The 24,249-nt window shown below is 34.7% G+C and overlaps 2 protein-coding genes across 2 annotated transcripts; one reads left to right on the forward strand and one right to left on the reverse strand.

Moving 5' to 3' along the window:
• Positions 1-3,903: 3,903 nt before the first annotated feature.
• LOC132564364 (complement C1q-like protein 4) lies at positions 3,904-6,827 on the reverse strand. The gene is made up of 2 exons (XM_060229021.1): positions 6,596-6,827; positions 3,904-4,307 (listed from the first exon to the last, which is right to left on the reverse strand). The coding sequence occupies exons 1-2, from the start codon at positions 6,825-6,827 to the stop codon at positions 3,904-3,906; spliced, it is 636 nt and encodes a 211-aa protein (XP_060085004.1).
• An 8,186-nt stretch (positions 6,828-15,013) lies between these two features.
• On the forward strand, positions 15,014-16,957 carry LOC132564375 (cerebellin-2-like). Its single transcript, XM_060229032.1, has 2 exons — positions 15,014-15,212; positions 16,557-16,957. Exons 1-2 carry the CDS (start codon positions 15,014-15,016, stop codon positions 16,955-16,957), a joined length of 600 nt encoding a protein of 199 aa, XP_060085015.1.
• Positions 16,958-24,249: the final 7,292 nt, after the last annotated feature.

Here is a 24,249-nt window from a genome sequence, read left to right on the forward strand (position 1 = left end):
CTTTCTCAGATTTCATTTGCATGGTTTCTATTTTTGGTTCCTAGTTGTGTTTACTTTTGGTACTGATTGGAAAAAAACAGCAGAACCTCTGACAGACTGCCAGCTGTGACTTGACTGCTAGCATTGTCCTCGCTATACCATGAGATATATAATTGGCCATTTAGGGTAGTATATTCCGATAGTATGCTATAAATATTAGCCTATTCCAATATTATGTTATAAATATTAGCCTATTCGGATATTATGTTATAAATATTAGCCTATTCCGATATTATGTTATAAATATTAGCCTATTCCAATATTATGTTATAAATATTAGCCTTTTCCGATATTATGTTATAAATATTAGCCTATTCCAATATTATGTTATAAATATTAGCCTATTCCGATAGTATGCTTTAAATATTAAACCTATTTCGATAATATGTTTTAAATTTTAACCTATTCCGATAGTATGCTATGAATATTAGCATATTCCGATACTATACTATAAATATTAGCCTATTTCGATAGTATGCTTTAAATATTAGCCTTTTCCGATATTATGTTATAAATATTAGCCTTTTCCGATATTATGTTATAAATATTAGCCTTTTCCGATATTATGTTATAAATTTTAACCTATTCCGATAGTATGCTATGAATATTAGCATATTTCGAGAGTATGCTATAAATATTAGCATATTCTGATAGTATGCTATAAATATAAGCATATTCTGATAGTATGCTATAAATATAAGCATATTCTGATAGTATGCTATAAATATTAGCCTATTCCGATAATATGTTATAAGTAATAGCCTATTTCGATAGTATGCAAAAATATCAGCCTTCTACGATAGTATGCTATAAATATTAGCCTGTTCCAATACTTTGCCATATATATAAGCCTTTTCCGATAGTGTTATAAATGTTAGCCTATTTCGATATTGTGCTATAAATATTAGCCTATTCCCATAGTATGTTATGAATTTTAACCTATTCTGATAGTATGCTATAGATATAAGCCTATTCTGATAGTATGCTATAAATATTAGTCTATTCAGATAGTACACTGTGTATGCTATATATATCAGCCTTTTCGGATAATATGCTATAAATATTAACCTATATGTTTGGGTATGTGAGAGGCAAAGATTTGTCATGTATATATTATTGCTACTTTTCTTAGCCACAAATAAACTATAGGTGACTATTCCTTAACTCCAAAATTCCAATAAGAATAATTTCATACTGTATTTTTAATTCATTTTAATCGTAGCACGATTCAGAATACACTTAATTAACTTTCTGATGAAAGTACTAAATTTTTAGAAGTACGGAATAGATTAAATTTTTGCGCTAATGTATTTACCCATCTGGTTTTTAACATTGAGGTTGACCAAAACTCTGATTAGATATTTCTCGGTCGCCTCCTAAGTTGCGAAAAACAGGCCCCTAACATCAAAGACGAGTCCTAAATAGAGGAATCTGTATGATGTAAATCATTTGTACATGTATATATTTTATCTAAATTTTAATCGTAATGAAAGGTAACTTGTGTGTTCAATAAGCTCTCTCTAGTTTCAGAAATATGCGACAGAGGGTTCTTGTTTTACTGAAATCACTCAAATACGACCAATAACTGGATGATAGGCACTTATGTAAAACCATAATTACCCATCCTCGGCTCCTATCGTCAAGCTTTTCTCAATACCATGTACAGAGTGAAACAAAGGGCAGTAACTCAGAGAGATCAAAATGCCTCGTCTGAGGTGGTTTAAATATTAATCAGTGTCGATCATCATTCAAAGTATTTCCCCTTTCATTAAAAGATATTTCATCGAAGGGGAGAATTTAGAAATACAGTGTCCACAGATAACCTTTATTGACGGTAAATCTTTTTCACAATAGTGTCTGTACGTAAGACTGCTGGTTAATTTATAAAAGAGGTATTGGGCGTACGTTTACTGGTATGACCCGATCATATTTATTTATCTATTTTAGTGCAATGAATATATTTGAATATAACCATTTATGTATAAAATTTATATTATATAATATAATATGAATATAAAGATGGGTAGGGCCGGTCAATTAACGCGGGTTTGATTCCTGATCGGGGCACTCGACAGGAATATGTATTTTCCATGTTCTTTGATATTGGTGCCCCCGCTGGTTCTGATGCTTGGAGTCTTGGGTTAGTGTTAAATACGGTCTCAGTTTATAGTGTTAAATACGGTCACAATACCTCCACTGACGGCTTGGTGTGGCTTGTATATAGTGTTAAATACGGTCACAGTACCTCCACTGACGGGTAGGTGTGGTTTGTATATAGTGTTTAATACGGTCTCTGTCCCTTCGCTGACGGGTTGGTATGGCTTGTGTATATTGTTTAATACTGTCTCTGACTTCAGCTGACGAGTCGGTGTGTCTTGTATAAAGTGTTGAATAAGGTCCCTGTTACTCAGCTGACGGGTCGATATGGCTTGTATAAAGTGTTTAATACAGTCGCTGTACCCCAGCTGACGGGTCGGTATGTCTTGTATAAAGTGTTAAATACGGTTCCTGTTACTCAGATGACAGAACACTCCTTTTTCTGAGTTGGTAGAGCCTGTCGATTATCACGCTGAAGATTTTCTTTGTTCTATTACACTAAAATGACATGCTATCTACGAGCTTTGATGGTTAGACTTCACGCTTGTCAGTGCCTCACTTCTATGGGACTAATTCACTTTATCATTTAGATTTAGAGTTTTCCTTCTGTTACTTTCTAATTTTCTTCAGAAGCCTCCTAGACTTAAAAAATTAGGCCCTTGACATCACTGACTAGTCCTAGAAGGACGAAACAGCTGTATGATGTAGCATCACTGACTAGTCCTAGAAGGACGAAACAGCTGTATGATGTAGCATCACTGATGTGTCCTAGAAGGACGAAACAGCTGTATGATGTAGCATCACTGACTAGTCCTAGAAGGACGAAACAGCTGTATGATGTAGCATCACTGACTAGTCCTAGAAGGACGAAACAGCTGTATGATGTAGCATCACTGACTAGTCCTAGAAGGACGAAACAGCTGTATGATGTAGCATCACTGACTAGTTCTAGAAGGACGAAACAGCTGTAAGATGCAATGCAATTCATTGTTTGGTTTAAATGTATCTTAATCAACAGTCGTAGTAAAAATTGCTATTCGGTTGTGTGTCTTTTGTACAATAATGTTCTATAGAAGGACTCGGTGATTTGAACTGAGAGACAGAAAAGTCTTGACTTCAAGCCATGTTTAAAATTAAAATTTGCGTAGTGTTTATAATCGGCGTTATTAGAAATAAATGAATATATTACAAAGAACATGACAGGAAAAAAACGCCCCGAAAGGTCTCACCAGACACAACACATCAAACACTTATTTTTTTGTTCGGTGCTTTACTCAGAAAAGATTCTACAAAGATAAATATAAGTGTAGATAGATGTACAGCCAGACATTGTCATCCAAGAGGTCACCCTTATCTTAGCCTTCTGATTGGTCGTAGGGAGGTCACCATCAAGCGAACTAATGTACATACCATACTTCAAGACCCAAAACTTACTCTAAAATAGTGATAACATCATAATGATAATAAGATACTCCATTTTAGTACCATTACCACAACACAAGCATTGAGAATAGAACAGAACTTACAGTAATAAGAAAGATAGAAAAAACTGTACTTTCAGTAACATAAGTTTGTTGCTGTATCTGCTACAGGCGATGGCGGAATCAGGCAGCATGGCGTTTTATAAGTAAACATACATGTAGATGTTAAACTTACGAAATTCAAGTCACTTAGATAGAAAACAGCGATAATGGACAAAGGGTAATTAATGTACAATGTTTTCTATTTATATACTGACTTGCTGCTGACGCCCGGTTTTCGTTCACGCTATATCCGATAGCCAGTGAAGGTTGTGAACGGTCCACGCAAGGGACAGGAACTTCTTGTAAGTGGTGATGTTATTCCAATATACACAGTTTCTGATTTTTTCAGTTCTAGGACAGCAGTACCACCAAATGAATTGTATCCGACGGACCCTTCATAGCCGTAGGCAGTTGTGACGACTATCCCGCTTCGATAAAGTGAAAGGGCACAATGTTTGTTATAGTAATACAAATTGGTGTGAAAATGGAAAACATATACACCATCTGCAGGACTAGTAAATATGCCATTGCCAACGCTGTATGCTCCTCCAACATTCGTGACGACCTTGGTGAACCTTATACGGCCTCCACTACTGTATAGGCCAGAGCTACTGCTCGACAAATATGTAGTAAACGCACACTGTTCGCCTGCAAAGTATAAAAACATACAAACTTTTACTTTTCAAAATATTCTGTCTTCTGCTCTACGTCATCAGTCAATATAAAATCTCCGTCAACAGACCGAATGAATAAAACGCCGGTACATTTACTCCAATCAAAGCCAGATCAACACACGTATATGACTGCTCTGGTCCTAGCGACCTTTATATTCAAGGTTGAAAATGATGAGAAGTTGATGACAGCTTTTGAAGGGCTCGCACCCAATAATAATATATCATCGTCATTTCTTTCACCACGATTTGACAATCAACGAGAAAAAGGGAAGTTATGGAAAACAGAATATTTGTAAAATATGTCGCTAAGGTTCGAAACTAGTATTCACACTTGTCAAGATGCTGGTTATTGTTACTCTGGTATCGATAAAGATAAAATAGGTTTAATTAATATTGTATTTGGCGTATTAAAATTTCAAAAAGTTACAATATGCAGGAACAACACATTGAATCGGATATGGAGATGCTATGTAATAAAGATAGTTACAATCGAGATTCCACTTGACATACCACAAAACACCTGGTATTCCGGCTTAAATAATAGAAATTATATACATATAAAAATCCAGTACCACATGATTTATAATTTGAAATGCTATGATGATATATGTTGTACATTTGTTTTTTTCTCTTCATTTCTCTGTAAGTGATTAATACCAGCAGTCTAAGAGGTTAGAAAACAACAACGACATCGCGACTGATGGACAGTTCAAAGCTGTAAAATACCACCAGGAACTTCATCGTCTTGGCCTCTTATCCTCCACAGGGTCAAACTAATGGAGGCTCAATGCTCAGAGAAAAAACATACAAATAAGACGTTAACACTGTACTATGTAAGGCATGTGTTAATTGCATGCAGACGTCATCGTGGTAATGATTTGACAGCTTTAGTTCAATAGTTATGGCCAATGTAAACATTTTCATATGTAGGTCAAAGGTCACGGTCAAGATCACATGGTCAAACTTTTTTGTACCACCGGAAAGGTCTTGTCACAAATGAACTAGTATATAACCCCACCTGTTACGCTGCAATAGTTATGACCAAAGTTAAAGGTGACAACAGACAAACAGACAGACTGACAGCAGGACAGACGGACAGACAGATAGACTGACTGACAGACGGACAGACAGCTTAACAAACACACAGACATGGGAAAGAACAATAGGCCCCCTGTTTTTTTTTTATCCGGGGGCATAAACATTCTAATCAGATCATGATCGATCTACCATAAACCTTCTCCAGTGTTGGGTTGCACAGTTAAATCACAAATATACACAAGTAGTCCAGTATAGTAATCTGGTTAGTGAAACGCAAGGGATAGTAGAACTGACAAATAACGAATAAAAACAATTTTATTTACATTTTCTTGAGGTTGGTAATGTCAGTAGCATAGATGTTCTGATAACACAACCAGCAGATGATTACAGTGTGACGTTTAGGTGACTACATGGTCACCTCCATCAGACAAAGACCACTGTGGAGCGTACTAGCATTGACGAACTTAGTGTACGAGATGGTAACGAATCGACCAACTTTTTCGGATGCACTATAATCCTATGTACACTAAGGTCGAAAATAGTGTGACGAGATGGTAAACAGATTATAGACCAAAAATTACACCAGATGGTAACGATGTACTGAAGCCAATTCGGCTACGCTTTGTTTAAAAGCTTAATAAACATATAAACATCGAAATAAATTTATAAAATGAATTTTTGACGGAAAACCAACATATCAAACCCGACGAAATTTTAATCTATGAACTAACAATGTGATCCAACTACAGATATGATGTTAGAAGCCTCGATTGTGAAATTAAGGTTAGATAGTCAAATAGCAATAAATCTGAACATAATTGCTATAAACACCAACATCAGTACTTTCATCTGATGAAAAAACGTAAACTTTATTCATGTTACAACAATTATCCGACTGATCTAAATCAATCATGTTGGCCCGGATGTAAGCGTGCGAGAGGCCATACAGTGGGAGAAAGCCGGAAATTGAACACCGGATGCTAGGTGAAGAATGTGCGTTACCACTGCGCCATCCGACCACCCAAAAGCGATTTATCCGGTAGATAATTTTATAAAATTAATTTTATCTTCATAATAGCTATCGCAACATAAAACAAGATATGTAATAATTTATTTAAAATTCCCAATTTATATCCTTATTAAATTTTCTTATAAATTTCAGATACATTTAAAAACTTCCTTTTTATACGTTTGTTATATTACTAATCTTATTTATTATTCTACCTTTCGGCCTTGGTTTGGTAAGAGCCACTAGTTCCTTTTCCAGCCTGGCCACTTTCTTTTCTGCTCTTTTGATTTCCTCCTCCATACGGTACAACATACAATCTAATTCCCGTTCCGGATTGACAGTGTCTGTATCCAAGGCAGATTCCAACTTCTTCATTATAGGCGACTCAGCATCCAGACCCGGCGATAGAAGCACGAGGGCGCTGAACAGTGTAAATATTGTCGACATGGCTGAAGAAAGGGTTTGAAACAAATTACTGACAAAAATCGTGTGTAATTGGTGCCAATATCAGCGCTTGTTGTCCCTACTTAGGTATTCTTCACCTTTTATAGTCTACAATATCGATGTAGATACTGTGATTCCGAGCTGTTACTGTCATGAATATCGCTTTTCATCGACATACCGGTCAAATGTTATTCAAACTTCACCTGACCATTCGTTCTTGTAAATAATTCCGACAATAATATCATAATCAGTTTTTTTCTTTTAAAAAGGTACATTTCAAAACGTTTGGAATAATACTGCTTATTTTTCATCAGTAATACGATCGATGATTGACATGAAAAAAATTAAGGAGATATATTGAGTAAAAAAACAGAAACTCCAATACCAATCTAGAAATAGACTCTTGTTTATCAGGTTTGGTCGATTATGTGGCAGATGTTAGCTGGCCGGAATCTTCAGAACGTAATAAATCCGATTTTATTTAATGTCATCGAAAGCACAACAACATAATTTATTCACATCCTGGCACATTGTAAGTAACACTGGTGTCTGTTACAGTTAGAGTCACGGTTTTGCTCAGCTTGATAACCAAATATGGGCATATACCAATCAATTACCTCCAACAAACGGAAATTAAAAAAAAAATAATTAAAAAGCAAACAAACACACAAACAAACAATAACCACTCCCCATATAGGGTGATATTTAGACCACCTTCATACCATCCTAGTTCTGTGTTTTATACAACTCGAATGTTGTCATATTTGCTCGGAACAGATCACAGTTAAGTATATTCGCTCGGTTTCTTAGAAGACAATGAAGAAATTTAAGATTTCAAGTACCATAAAATTCTTGCTGAGATTACCATTTGTCGATTTTAACCTTTTTTACATTAGCCTTGAAATAATTTGAATTTGAAGAAGGAGATTTTAAATTCCAAAATTTCGTTGTAGAAGGGAAGAATGAGTCCCGCGATGGTTGTCGGCGGAAACATTGTTTTCTCAATAGGTTAGTGACGAAGATTGCATCGAACTAAATTTCTAATATCTATTGGTAACAGGTCTGACAGAAAATTAGGAATGACTATACAATAGAACAAAAACAGCTTCTCTTAGACAGTGGTTGCCAGCCGATTTCACAATAAACAAAAACATCCGTTTTGTAAAGATGGACACCCTTGTAACTATTCTTGCAGTTCTAACTGGGTTTTATTAAGTCGTATTAAGGAATTCGAAGCACCGCAGTTGTCTTACATTTTGCCTTCATATTCGAGCAGATATCTTATATAAGGTTACTTCTTTAAAGATTAAGTTTGAGTTTGCGTAATGTTGTTAAATATGCAGTTACAACTATCAGTAAAAATAGCTTCCAAAATATCTGTACTGGTTACTGATCTGAATTGATTGTCAAATGTCAAAAATGGGATGTAAGGACGTTGTTTGTAGGGCTTCAGTTTATTTGAATTACAAGTCACATAAGCCATTCCTTCGAACAGACTTCAAGTTTTAATAATAAGATTTTGCATAATTCTCAATAAGGTTCAAATCATGAGATGGATAAGGTGGACAGGTGCCAGCAGTAAAAAGTCGGACAGAGAAGCGAGATTACACACTTTATTAATGTATATTAAGAAAAAGTGAGTCCCTAGAACAGAACCTTGTGAAAACCTGCTTTTATAGTCTTGAATAAAGATAAATCAACTATTAAAAGTTAACATGTAAGATTAAATTATTCAAAATTGTGCTAGACATAAATCAAATGTTTCATCATAATGTATCTGCCTGTGTTAATTTAGTACCGACATCTACTGTGAACAATTATGTATTGACCAGTGGCCAAAGGTATTCTGTCGTTACTGATCTACTACACATGTTCATGTATTAGTTCGTTCCCTGATTATATAAGTAATTGCCTGAAGCCTATCTAAGCAGTTTGTATGATGGTCAGTGTAACTTTATCTTGCTGTAAACAGCCGAATCTATTGCCATTTATGTTTGCAAGACCTTGTCGACAACTCATGTATACGTCAATCCATGTTTACCTGTTAGCTAATGTGTATTAGTACTTCATCAGTTAATTAACATGGCTAGTATAAATACCACCACCTTTCTAGCCAGTAAATATCGGTTCCTGAAGGCATGTGAGTGTTCCATCTCTCCATAGCATACATCGCAATAAACCTTCAACACCCGAACAGCGTTTGGACTTCTTCATCTCCACTCATCAGCACAAGAACAAAGACTCATTTTATAATGAGTCCTTAATAAAAACTTTTTTCTATTGGACAAATAACGAGTTTTCTACGAAAGATACCATGATTGTTCAGATTATAAATGAGACCTTTGTGCCAGCTGTCATCAAAAGCATGAGAAAAATCCCTTAATATCAAAAGAAAATGCCTAACTATTGAGTGATATTAGTTATTAAGTTGACGCGACTTGAAGTGGTTTGGTACAACTCCAGACAGAAGATAGAAGTATTTAAATAAGATATGTAGCTGTACAAAAGCTTCATATCCACTATCGGTTTCTCTACTTTTCCATTGTCTGGGTAATGTACCAAACAAACTGAAAATGTACAAAAATAGACGAAAGTTTAACCTTATCAAAACATCCCAACTCTGTTCTTTTAAACATCTAAAAACAAACATGAAATACCAACATGTGAACAGAATCATAATCAAAACTCAAACTGAAGAAAACTATGGCAAAATATGTTTAAAGGAAATATTTACAATAAGACTTAAGTAAAATGAGAATACGACCATACGTTCCGAAATAGTGACCATTTTCTGTTAAACGACAACACTCGCCATGTAAGTAGTATCTTACGGTATAGCTTTAATTGACAGTAACAGAGGACTTAACTGATGTCGTATAACCAATAGTAAAAATATTTTGCTACGAATTATTTTTGAAAATAAACACAGCCCTATGACCTTTGTTTTTTTTCCAGAAAATCTAGTTTACTACATTTTGACCTTTAAATGACAATATTTTAATTTGCACAATAGTCGCTCAACACAATTTATTTTTTTATATTTCTTGTTCATGAAACGAATATATTGATATATCTGAAATTGTGCCTGAAATTCATGTGTGAGTCCTTTTTACATTTTCAATATTACTACAAATTTGTTATCATGATTAAGAAATAAAAAGGCAATGTTCATTATGTTATTACAACGTGTTGACAGAACTGACAACTTTCTGATAAAATGGACCCAGCTGTAAACTTTCTGCTCACGGCAGTAAGCAGGTCATGACACATGCATCGGGGACCTTTTAGATTCATTAAACTGCTACAAATGATACCAGAATATGTGAAAATAAAATCTTGAGCAAAATTCTGTTATTGGTGTAACAGGTTATTTTCCTGCATTTGAAGAGATAAGAATAAGAAATCTAGCATTTATGACCATATTTGGAAAAAACACAGCCATAGCAGATAGCACTTGCGATATATGTAACCTGCAGAATGACAGAGGGCTTGTCAAATGACTTCAGAAATTGATCACATTGTCACGATTCTTACCGACAGACAACTGTTGCAAGATCGACAGACAAATGGCACACACGTCTTAAATGTCTTTGAGATTTTGTTGCTGTAACATCACAAGCAGGTATCACATTAATATGGATCAAAGCATTCCTTATCTATATCTTTATTACATCATCTGATACGACATGATAAGATTTAATTTCAAATGTCTATCTGGTAGTGTGGTGTATGTTAGATATCACTAATGCTATCATATACAGAAGTTAACTTAAATTTGATATTGACGAACATGGAAGCAACTACGCGATATCTATCTGTCAACTCATTTTCAAAGCAATACATTTGAAATAGAAGGAGAAGTAAGAGTTCATAACTGCAATAATCATTTCAACCTCATTGTACATCTCTTTTGTCCTTTCAGGAATTATTAGTGATGCTAAGAACCTGAAATATTGAAACTTTGGAGGCAACGGTGGAAAATCCAATTGGTTCAAATCAGTTTTAAAATACTAGATGACGAGGTGACTAACATTTTCCAGAATTAAATGAATATGATATTTTTTGTTTTATATTGAATGACTTCAAAAGAACGTCAATTACAAGTCTCAGTGTAGATTGGGAAGTGCCATATTCAATAAATGCCATAATTTTCATATATTTGATAATTTCAAAAGAACATCAATTACATATGTTCATCATGGGCCGTGTTGCCATTCTAATGAATCAAAACGTGAAATGCAGAGCAGTGACTACCAAATGTTATCTTGGAGATTGTAAAAAGGCACTTGTGAATTGCATCTTCCAAAACAAATTGAATAATTAATGGAAACAAGTAAAATCATATATAAGAATATTAGCGACCTTTTTTGACTGCTGCTTTGATAACAAGCGAAGCATGATGAAAACAATTTGCTGATATTTAAATGTGTCGCAAAACTGACCTGTCCGGACATACGACCATGCAATAAGCATCGCAAGACGCGTGTAATAATACTGTTATGATGTCATAAATATGTCATGATTTCATAACGTCATAGCATTGTTTCGATAGTGAAAACATACTCTCTGTGTCAATCTGCAACCAAACCAACATGGACAGCTTTCCACCAATCTGTATGATAACCTATCATTTTAACATGTCGCAGTTGATTCGATATTCAAGGGCCTATTCTCATTATCACGATTTTCGTGCAAGAAGTCGTCAACTGACGGATATGCTCGTAACACAGGGTTTCAACAGATACAGGTTGATGAAAGTTATGGGGAAGCTCCACGGTCATCATATTGATCTCATTGAGAAATATATTTCTTTGTGCTATATGAGTGCTCGTTAGTTTGCCAGTTGGTTCCCTTGTTGCATACCTTGTCACATTGAGAACGTAACATTACTAATTTGCATTGACCAAGATTTAGATTGAAGGTGTCGTCGATGAAGCAGAAAACGCTTACTCTTCCGTAACGTCTTCTTGAACTTTTCAAGATGTTCCCGTGGAAATATTTCTTTTGTTAATTTTTTGCCCCGGTTTCATTGAATTTTGTGTTTGGATGATGGTCATGTGGACAAGTTGGTATTTTCTTGGTATTTTGTTTTCTTCTGTTCTGTAAGATAATATATATAAAAGTTTTTTTTCTTTCAGAAATAAGGATAATGGAATCAATAGAGTCTTACACCCTTGCCGATGCAGATGAAATTAATCAAACTCGTTAGATAATTGGATCTTTCACACATCTTAGAATCGTAATATGGCAAATTATGTAACCCGTTTTATAAATTCCATATAATATATAAATAAATAAATATAAACATCGTTTATTGTAACTTATACTAATCACGCTTGTTGACCCTGATTGAAGCGCGTAAGGGCGATTCTACTTCTCTGTCAATACATGAACCAGCCAGCTAGACGTTTTGACGGATTGTGATATTCTGCATAATAAACATTAGTCCGAAATGTTCGCACTATATACCCGTGATTTAATGTATTTATTCTTACACCGTATACAAACACGAAAGCTTCTCGACACGTGCACATGTGTCAGATTCGGAAACAGGATGGTTGTTAGGAATGATACGTTGATGGAAATATAAAACATGTAGTATTGCCACTCATATCCCCCCATCTGCATTTTTCAGCACATTTACAATGACCGCCACTATGTTGACCTCTCTAGACTAGTGCTTGTAGTCTACCATTGCCGCCGATCCCGCGAGAGTTTGATATTCAGTAGTTTTAAAGTCACAATAGGGAATCACCCTTACAAAATATTGCCGACCAAGTAACGGGTCGCTCAATTTTCTACATGGCGGAATTCTATGGACAGCGACCAAGATAAAATAAAGTCCCGGAAAGATAGCCCTATCCCTTCGGACTAGATAAACAGATCATAAATCACTAATGCAACACTTATACATACCTAGCACATGGGTATAAAATATACCCTAATCAATATGCGGTACTAAAGATATCGATGTCAAAAGCAAGCACACGTTATTTTCTAAATCCCTACTTACCGACCCTATTATAAGGCAGAGAATCGGAAACACATATTTTTCTTTTTTGGCCTTAATTAAGGTAGTATGTAAATATGTTGTGATAGCGAAATCAAGCACGTATGACCACATTTGGTGAAAAAACTATAGCCTAGTGGAACTATACATCTAATGATACCACGAAAGCAAACACCTGAATTATCTTCTCTAATTTCTTTAGAAATGGATAATGTTTTGGTGATTCTTACTGACAAACACCTGCTGTATACTCGACTGGTAAACATACATCACATACGTCAAAAATGTCTGTGATATTCCGTCAAAACCACGTGTCACATTAATCAGGATCAAATCATTCCTTATATATATCTTATTACCTTCGACTGATAAAACCTGTTACAATTTTGTTTACTTGGTAGTGGGGTTGGTGTTTAATTTCGGTAACACTATCATACACAGCATGTTACGTTGTCTCGAGATATATGAAAAAAGGTATCATTTTAACACTTTTCATATTATGAAACTTGCTAGAAAACCGAAAGCAATAATAATGATAAAAAAATAAAATAAAAGAAATCAATATTGAAAAAAAAACCAACAAAAAATCCCATTTGTGCACTCACAACAGCCATGAAGAAATAAGTCCACTTTCACCAAAATGACAAAAGAACCATTAGCTCTATTGGTCATTCTGATTTAACGATGAGAAGGAAACATCAATCAAATTAAAAAATTTTCGAACAGCATTATTAGCATGAAAATATCAGGGTAACATGTTGTATGGTTTACGTAAGTAAGTAATGTCTCGTTCTCAAATGTGAACAAGGTAAACAACGGTCAAGCTAACTGACATCAATGAAGGATGAATAATAATTATACATCATTTCGTATCGTGGAAACCTCGATATCTAAATGAGGGCGTTTCGATGAAAAATAAATGTTATTCATCAAGAAACAAAGAATATAATTTTTTATTACATTTTAAATGATAAAAAAGTGGCGTATGGGCTTTAACTCCCAAACGTACCTAATGTAGTATCATTTATACTAAAACAACAATTATACATTGGTTGTCGGAGTTATTTTACACTTTTTGGTGTGTAACATACATTGACTTATGAACATATTTAGAAGTGTGATTTGAAAATGAAAAATAATGTATGGTATATAGCCATAAATGAAATAATCTAATAGCTAACATTCAACATCTAGAAAGCCTTTTTAAAATCTTACTTTTTTAAAAGAAAAATAACATTTTTTATACTCGTTAGAGGATTAAAGAAAACAAATGACGTTCGACATTTTTAGGTCATCTGACCGAAGGGTCCGTCGTAAACATTTTCAACTTCTTCTCAAGTTCTAAATATCTCATTGAGCTGAAACTTATATGAAATGATCGTGACATGATCCTGACCAAAGTTTCTTAATTTCGGGTTGGTTCGAAATCTAACATGGCCGCCATCTTGAAAACAAAAAACATTTTCGACTTCTTCTCAAGTTCAAAAATTGAAATCTGGTATTTTATGTCAGATCACCGTTAAGGCCCGTTGGCCTCTTGTTATTTCATTTACCAGTTGCCATCATGAACATCCGACACAAAAATGACAGTAAACGAAGTGATTTCTTAGATATCATGAAAAAAACATAATTTATTTCTAGTATACATATATGAAGCACCATGTGAAACAATAAATAGATACTGACATTATTCCGCCCAAATTTTACACTTCATAATCGCCCCTTCAGTCTCAAAAACGACCATGGCTGACTGACCAGACCTAGAAGACAACAGTTGCATATACAGGCGACGTTGACAGTGAAGTATCAGCAGGTGTTACACTTGGACAGAATCAAATAATTTTGTAAATATCTGTATTTTTATAAATCAACCAGAATATTGATGATTAATCTCAATAGCTAAACAGATAAATATCGACCTAACAAATTAAAGAAAATTGATATCTTCATCGTCCGTATCATTTTCAAGAACGGTTGATCAGGTTAAATTATATTAAACCAGATCAAGATGTTCCTAAAATGATATTAATGACGGTAACAGCTCGGAGTCAGGGGATTTACATCGATATTGTAGACTATAAAAGTTGAGGAATATCTAAGTAGGGACAACAAGCGCTGATATTGGCACCAATTACATACGATTGTTGTCAGTAACTTGTTTCAAACCTTTTCTTCAGCCATGTCGACAATAATTACACTGTTCAGTGTCTTCGTGCTGCTATCACCGGGTCTGGATGCTGGATTACCTGGAAAGAAATTCGTCACTGTCGATCCAGAGAAAGAAGAATACGGATGTATAATGGCCCGTATGGATGACAAACTCGACAACCTCATGGCACGACTGGCCAAACTGGAGAGCAGACCAGACTTTCCAAGAGGTACAGTATATACCTAGATCGACTAGTATGCCAAATTCAATTATATATCTCAAATTTAAGGTTATATATGTCAAAATTGAAACCAGATGTGTCAAAGTTAAAATAATACATGTCAAGTTGATGCGATATTCAAAGACCTATTCCCATTATCACGATGTTTGTGCAAGAAGTCGTCAACTGATAATGAAAGTTTTATAATCGTCATAGTGATGTCATAAAGAAATATTTTGTTTCTTTGTGCACATGAAAAGGAGTGTTTGAAACTCGTTGGTCTACCTGTTGGTTCCATTGTTTTATACCTTGTTCTCATTTGAGAACGAGACACTTACTTGAACTGGCGAAGGTTCATATGGCGGGTGTCGTCGATGAAGCAGAAGACGCTTACTCTTCCGGAACATCTGGTCGTATTCTTCTTGTACTTTTTCATTAGTCTCCGTGTAAATCTCTCTTTTGCCCATACTTTGGCTTGTTGGAGTGTTCGTATTTTTAATGATTGACAATTGACGAGTTTCATGCAGACAAATAATGGATAATGTTTTGTGATGTTGTTACCATTTTGACAATTTATCTAGCTTTAAAGTACTGTTTTTGTTATAATATAATATCTTGAATTAGGAATTGATTTCAGCTCCATTTCATATTGACACATTTTCCTCAATTTTATGCACAATCGTAAACAGTGACTGAAGCGTTCTTGCAATACACTTGAGACTTCCAACATCATATCTTTAGTCGTGTGTCTATGAGCAGTGTCGCGATGTTTAACTTTGTTGCTTGGTTGATAGAATTACGATCATTTTCCGTGAAAGTTTTATTGCACGAAATCCTTTTATCTAGAGTAAAGAAAGAAGTTCAGCATCATTCTTCATTAACCACTTTCCTTAAGATTAAAAAAATGGTGATGGGACGCAATTCTGAACTCTGATGTATTATCTGTAGACCTGTCTTTTTTTGAGTTGTTTATATATAGAGAGATAGACTGAGCACTCGGATTGGTTATGTTGGTTTCTATTCTATTCATTTCGCCATATATCTATCCATTCCTCAATCAGTTGTTAGTCTTACCATATCTTTTCTATACGTAATATTCAATCAAAAAGGTCAATAAACTTATAGCTTTGTCAACCTCAACTTCTGGTGAAATGGGACGCTACGATCTCCATAATTGTGACCCCATGAATGATTAGAGGGCGGTTTACAGGCATATAAAGGAAACAGCGTCTTTAAAGGGGGAGGGAAATCTTTCTGAAAATTGAGTTTGTGTGTTAAGAATGTTTTAGGAAGTAAAAGTATCTGCTTTGATTCGAAAACTATACGTATTTGTGAATATTTTGTACATTGCAGGCAAGGAGATTTCATTTAGTGCCTACCTGTCTGATAGTAACATAGGTCCTCGCTCTAGTGGCTCTCTCAAGTTTACCAAAGTCATCACGAACATCGGAGATGCATACAACTCAGCAACTGGTGTGTTCACTGCCCCTGCTGATGGGCTTTACGCCTTCCATTTCCAAGCTAGCGAATATTCGTACGCCAAGCCTTGTACTGTAACTCTTTATCATGGCAACACCACTATCGTCAGTAACTACGGTTATGACTCTAATGGTTATACGTCGTTCGGTAACACTGGTGTTATTGAAATGAAGAAATCAGGTGTGGCACATATTGGAATATCGGCAGTATTTACAACAAGCAACTGTTACATCCGTGGAAAATTTACAACCTTCTCCGGGTATCTGCTAAAGTAATATGAGAAACAGAAGCGTGACCTTCGGTTGCCTTCAGTGTCGATGTTCTTCATCAATCTCTCTAAAATTTTCTAAAAATCAAAATTTCTATCTACCCTGCTGCATTTGGTGTCAGATCTTATTATATATCTTTATCAGTTAAATATAAGCTATTCTTTTCCGTCTATAAGTGCCGGCTGTGGTAATGGTATTGATTATCAGTGGAAAGTTATCACCTTTTGAGGATTGAAAGAAGAGTACGGACCGTGAGATTAACAATACCATTGTGATGGCTTTGTCATTTAATCGCCGGTACCTTGATCAGTGTAAGGAGATCGCTATTTTGATCTATGTTTCTGAATAAAGCATTAAAAATATAACAGCTGAGTTTATTGTTTTTTTTATGTCATGTTCCTGGATTTAGTCATTTCAGTTGTTTACAGCTTTCTCGTGATGTCTTACAATACCTCAATTTCACATACTTAATGAAATATTTCTGATAACAGTCTAGCAACATCATCTGACACGCACTAAAGCAGTATCTGTGTCAATTTAGTGTACAGGTATATATAGATAGAAACTTTATTTCTTTTACAACAATTGCGAAACAAGTTATGTCAACTTATACTAATCACTCTTGTTGGCCCGGATGTAGGCGCGCGAGGGGTCTTATTATGGGAGGAAACCGGAAATTGAACACCGGATGCTAGGTGAAGAATTTTGTCAGGTAGATAATTTTATAAAATTAATTTTATCTTAATAATAGCTATCACAACATAAAACAAGATGTGCAATCATTTATTTAAAATTCCCAATTTACATCCTTATTAAATTAAAAGGGGTCTTATTGCGGGAGGAAACCGGAGTGCCAGAGGAAAACCCACGTGGTCGGGCAGGTGACCCCTTACCTTTTCACTTCCGTTCCGGGAATCGAACCCCGGTCGGCTAGGTGAAAGGCGAGTGCGTTACCACTGCGGCACCCGACCATCCAAGGTATACCACCAAAATATGCAAAATTTACATAACGATAGGGCTAGTACTCCTCCCTGTCAAGATTTTTACATCAAGTTTGATTTTTAGCAGTCGCCTCCTCAGTTTTAAACACAGGTCCTTAGCATCACTGATAATTCCTGGAAAGACGAAACAGCTGTATAGTGCAGTTTGATTGGATACGGTACATTAAAAATAATGTATAAATGAATATTTTTAACTCGAGTTTTAGAATATGTATATGTATTGTGTGATAATTTTTGGTCTTTTATTCTTTTTTGCTTCTCTTCTTCTTCTTCTTTTTCAGCTTCTACTTTTACCTTTGATGACCATGGATGTTCATGAAATATTTACAAAAAGACAAAAAGACAAAAAATATATATAAATAAATAAATAAACATAGAAAAACAATGAAAAAAGAAAACAAAAAACCAAATCTTTATGATAGTGGTGGTTTCAATAAAACAGAACAGCCATATAGCTCAGGTACTCATGGGTTAGCAACCAAATCATTTCAAGGACAGTTTGCTTCTATTGAATACACGTGGTAGCCCGTTAGCAGCATGGTGCGGTCAGCTGTTCGACCAACTGGAAATACATCATTTTGTTTAATATATATATTCGCTATATAATTCAATCTACGTGTTGACTATGCATTACTAATTACTTAAAGTTTTTAAACCTATAGCACGTACCCATCGTGCAGCATTATAATATATCAGTCTGCATATGATCGCAAAATCGGCATTGTCGTCGACGACCGAGGTACATCATAATGCAGGTCCTTCGTCGACAATGCACGTATTCAACAGAATTGTTAAATCATATCAGCACAGCGCTGATTGGCTGGTGATGGTTGGCAGATCGACGATGGTAACATCATGGTGTGACGTCATAAGGTGTATAAATTCTGGCGCCATAAGATACCAACGGCCAGTTGTCCTGAACAGTATTTAATGACTTTTGAAATATTCCATGGCAGGTTGCCGCTCAAGATTTATCGGAATTACAAAGTAGGTAAATACTGTATAGAGACGCTGTGCTGTTACAGAAGCAGATGGGAAATGTGAGCTGTGCTAGTACATCTTGTTTGATAAGAAACCTTTAAAAGCACCTTCAGTCGACTAGGTAGTACCTTCAGGAATTCGTACACGGACACATACATTAATAATTGAATGCTAATTATAATATCAGACAATAAACTATTTTATCATTTTTGTATTGATTGAATAAATTATTTTTCAATAAGGCCAATGATGCCCCGTCGTCATCCATATAATACCATTCTGTGCTTGGTAACACTTCCACTGTAGGTAGATCTTTCACGGACTGATAGCGCCTATAAGACGTTCACCACACTCTAACTATTAAATGTAGTAGATTTCTAAGTCTATTAGATGAAGGGGTTATTTCTAATGTCATATCGTCCATGATAACATTGAAAAAACGTTAATGTCACTTAACTAATTACATAACGTTTCCGTATTGTTTATTGATTAACTGGATATATTGATCGAAGAAAATAGAACTTATTTTCATACAGTGCAGTAAATGTAATGAATGATCAGAGCATTATAATAATACATGACTAGTGTAATTATAGTCCTATCATAACAATACAACAGACCAGTGTAATTATAGTCCCATCATAACAATACAACAGACCAGTGTAATTATAGTCCCATCACAACAATACAACAGGCCAGTGTAATTATAGTCGTCCTATCATGACTATACAACAGACCAGTGTAATTATAGTCCCATCATGACCATACAACAGACCAGTGTAATTATAGTTCCATCATAACAATACAACAGACCAGTGTAATTATAGTCCCATCATAACAATACAACAGACCAGTGTAATTATAGTCCCATCACAACAATACAACAGACCAGTGTAATTATAGTCGTCCTATCATGACTATACAACAGACCAGTGTAATTATAGTCCCATCATGACCATACAACAGACCAGTGTAATTATAGTCTCATCATGACAATACAACAGACCAGTGTAATTATAGTCCCATCATGACCATACAACAGACCAGTGTAATTATAGTCCCATCATAACAATACAACAGACCAGTGTAATTATAGTCCCATCACAACAATACAACAGACCAGTGTAATTATAGTCGTCCCATCATGACCATACGACAGACCAGTGTAATTATAGTCCCATCATGACAATACAACAGACCAGTGTAATTATAGTCGTCCCATCATGACCATACGACAGACCAGTGTAATTATAGTCCCATCATAACAATACAACAGACCAGTGTAATTAGTCCCATCACAACATACAACAGGCCAGTGTAATTACAACAGACTATACAACCAGTGTAATTATAGTCTCATCATGACAATACAACAGACCAGTGTAATTATAGTCCCATCATAACAATACAACAGACCAGTGTAATTATAGTCCCATCACAACAATACAACAGACCATTGTAATTATAGTCCCATCACAACAATACAACAGACCAGTGTAATTATAGTCCCATCACAACAATACAACAGACCAGTGTAATTATAGTCCCATCACCAGTGTAATTATAACATAACAATACAACAGACCAGTGTAATTATAGTCCCATCATAACAATACAACAGGCCAGTGTAATTATAGTCCCATCATAACAATACAACAGACCAGTGTAATTATAGTCCCATCATAACAATACAACAGACCAGTGTAATTATAGTCCCATCATAACAATACAACAGACCAGTGTAATTATAGTCCCATCACAACAATACAACAGACCAGTGTAATTATAGTCCCATCATAACAATACAACAGACCAGTGTAATTATAGTCCCATCATAACAATACAACAGACCAGTGTAATTATAGTCCCATCATAACAATACAACAGACCAGTGTAATTATAGTCCCATCACAACAATACAACAGACCAGTGTAATTATAGTCCCATCATAACAATACAACAGACCAGTGTAATTATAGTCCCATCATAACAATACAACAGACCAGTGTAATTATAGTCCCATCATAACAATACAACAGACCAGTGTAATTATTATCAGTCCCATCATAACACCATACAACAGACCAGTGTAATTATAGTCCCATCATAACAATACAACAGACCAGTGTAATTATAGTCCCATCATAACAATACAACAGACCAGTGTAATTATAGTCCCATCATAACAATACAACAGACCAGTGTAATTATAGTCCCATCATAACAATACAACAGACCAGTGTAATTATAGTCCCATCATAACAATACAACAGACCAGTGTAATTATAGTCCCATCATAACAATACAACAGACCAGTGTAATTATAGTCCCATCATAACAATACAACAGACCAGTGTAATTATAGTCCCATCATGACAATACAACAGACCAGTGTAATTATAGTCGTCCCATCATGACCATACGACAGACCAGTGTAATTATAGTCTCATCATGACCATACGACAGACCAGTGTAATTATAGTCCCATCATAACCATACAACAGACCAGTGTAATTATAGTCCAATCATAACCATACAACAGACCAGTGTAATTATAGTCTCATCATGACAATACAACAGACCAGTGTAATTATAGTCGTCCCATCATGACCATACGACAGACCAGTGTAATTATAGTCGTCCCATCATGACCATACGACAGACCAGTGTAATTATAGTCCAATACAACAGACCAGTGTAATTATAGTCCCATCATAACAATACAACAGACCAGTGTAATTATAGTCCAATCATAACCATACAACAGACCAGTGTAATTATAGTCTCATCATGACAATACAACAGACCAGTGTAATTATAGTCCCATCATGACCATACAACAGACCAGTGTAATTATAGTCCCATCATAACAATATAACAGACCAGTGTAATTATAGTCGTCCCATCATGACCATACGACAGACCAGTGTAATTATAGTCCCATCATGACCATACGACAGACCAGTGTAATTATAGTCCCATCATAACAATATAACAGACCAGTGTAATTATAGTCCCATCATAACAATACAACAGACCAGTGTAATTATAGTCCCATCATAACAATACAACAGACCAGTGTAATTATAGTCGTCCCATCATGACCATACGACAGACCAGTGTAATTATAGTCCCATCATAACAATACAACAGACCAGTGTAATTATAGTCCCATCATAACAATACAACAGACCAGTGTAATTATAGTCCCATCATAACAATACAACAGACCAGTGTAATTATAGTCCCATCATAACAATACAACAGACCAGTGTAATTATAGTCCCATCATAACAATACAACAGACCAGTGTAATTATAGTCCCATCATAACAATACAACAGACCAGTGTAATTATAGTCCCATCATAACAATATAACAGACCAGTGTAATTATAGTCCCATCATGACAATACAACAGACCAGTGTAATTATAGTCCCATCATAACAATACAACAGACCAGTGTAATTATAGTCCCATCATAACAATATAACAGACCAGTGTAATTATAGTCCCATCATGACAATACAACAGACCAGTGTAATTATAGTCCCATCATAACAATACAACAGACCAGTGTAATTATAGTCCCATCATGACAATACAACAGACCAGTGTAATTATAGTCCCATCACAACAATACAACAGACCAGTGTAATTATAGTCCCATCATAACAATACAACAGACCAGTGTAAGTATAGTCCCATCATGACCATACAACAGACCAGTGTAATTATAGTCCCATCATAACAATACAACAGACCATTGTAATTATAGTCCCATCATAACAATACAACAGACCAGTGTAATTATAGTCCCATCATAACAATACAACAGACCAGTGTAATTATAGTCCCATCATGACCATACAACAGACCAGTGTAATTATAGTCCCATCATAACAATATAACAGACCAGTGTAATTATAGTCCCATCATTACAATGTTCGTCTGATACTGTGGTCACCGGACACCAGCGGCGATCAAATCTAAATATAATAAACTTACATACATTTATAAATAATGGCAGTTAACAAAGCAGTTACGAAATTGATATTAACATAAGCGATAAAGAAATTAGCTTCATATTAATACCTGTAAACATATTAACGTCAATAAGACTATGCAATGCATGTGAAGCCTACATGTGTTTTTTGTGAGTTTATAACGGATAATTGATATCTATTAAAACCCATAATTCGTTAATGATGTCCTAGACAAAATATGTTTTAGTTTTAATTTTTTCCGATTTTTACAAACTCTGCCATGTAACGTAAACGTAGTTGGGATCCATCGGACTATACGGTGAATTATTTACGATCCATGTCAGGAAATGATAAATAGAGATGTAGTTATTTGGATCCATAGAAAGTAATATTAATTACTATATTATTCTTTTTTTTTTTTTGTCTTATATTAATTTCCATATATTTTTCCTTGCTTCACATTTATTTTCATTTTTTGTCTTCTTTCATTAATGCCTTTTTCTTTGTCTTGTATTTATTTTCATTATTTTTTTCCGTGTCTTGTATTTATTTTCATTATTTTTTTCCGTGTCTTGTATTTATTTTCATTATTTTTTTCCGTGTCTTGTATTTATTTTCATTATTTTTTTCCGTGTCTTATATTTATTTTCATTATTTTTTTTTCCGTGTCTTATATTTATTTTCATTATTTTTTTCCGTGTCTTGTATTTATTTTCATTATTTTTTTTCCGTGTCTTGTATTTATTTTCATTATTTTTTTCCGTGTCTTGTATTTATTTTCATTATTTTTTTTCCGTGTCTTGTATTTATTTTCATTATTTTTTTTCCGTGTCTTGTATTTATTTTCATTATTTTTTTCAGTGTCTTGTATTTATTTTCATTATTTGTGTCTTGTATTTATTTTCATTATTTTTTTAAGTGACTTGTATTTATTTTCATTATTTTTTTCCGTGTCTTGTATTTATTTTCATTATCATGTCATATTTTCGTCTTTGTCTTATATTTTCATTACCCATGTTCACCCTACATGATAACATATGAACCGATTAAATAATTATGTAATGCATATTTTTAATCCAATAAATATTCAAATAGGATCTTGACAAAATATGAAATAACGAATTTCATTCTATTTCTTCCCAATGAGATTATTATGACATAAGAATATCCCTATAAGGAAAATTATTTTTATTTCAACATCCATGATGTCATAGCTATTATGGGGTTCGGGAAAAACTCACTGGTTCATTGAAGATGTTGTGAAACCTAATGTTTTTATGATGTTATAAATGACACCCATCGCTTACATGATTTCTTGTTCGATTTTCATA

Source organism: Ylistrum balloti, unplaced genomic scaffold (assembly GCF_031769215.1).
Source record: "Ylistrum balloti isolate Yb309-2 unplaced genomic scaffold, AGI_CSIRO_Ybal_v1 Utg369680, whole genome shotgun sequence".
In the NCBI taxonomy this organism is placed as follows: Eukaryota; Metazoa; Mollusca; class Bivalvia; order Pectinida; family Pectinidae; genus Ylistrum; species Ylistrum balloti.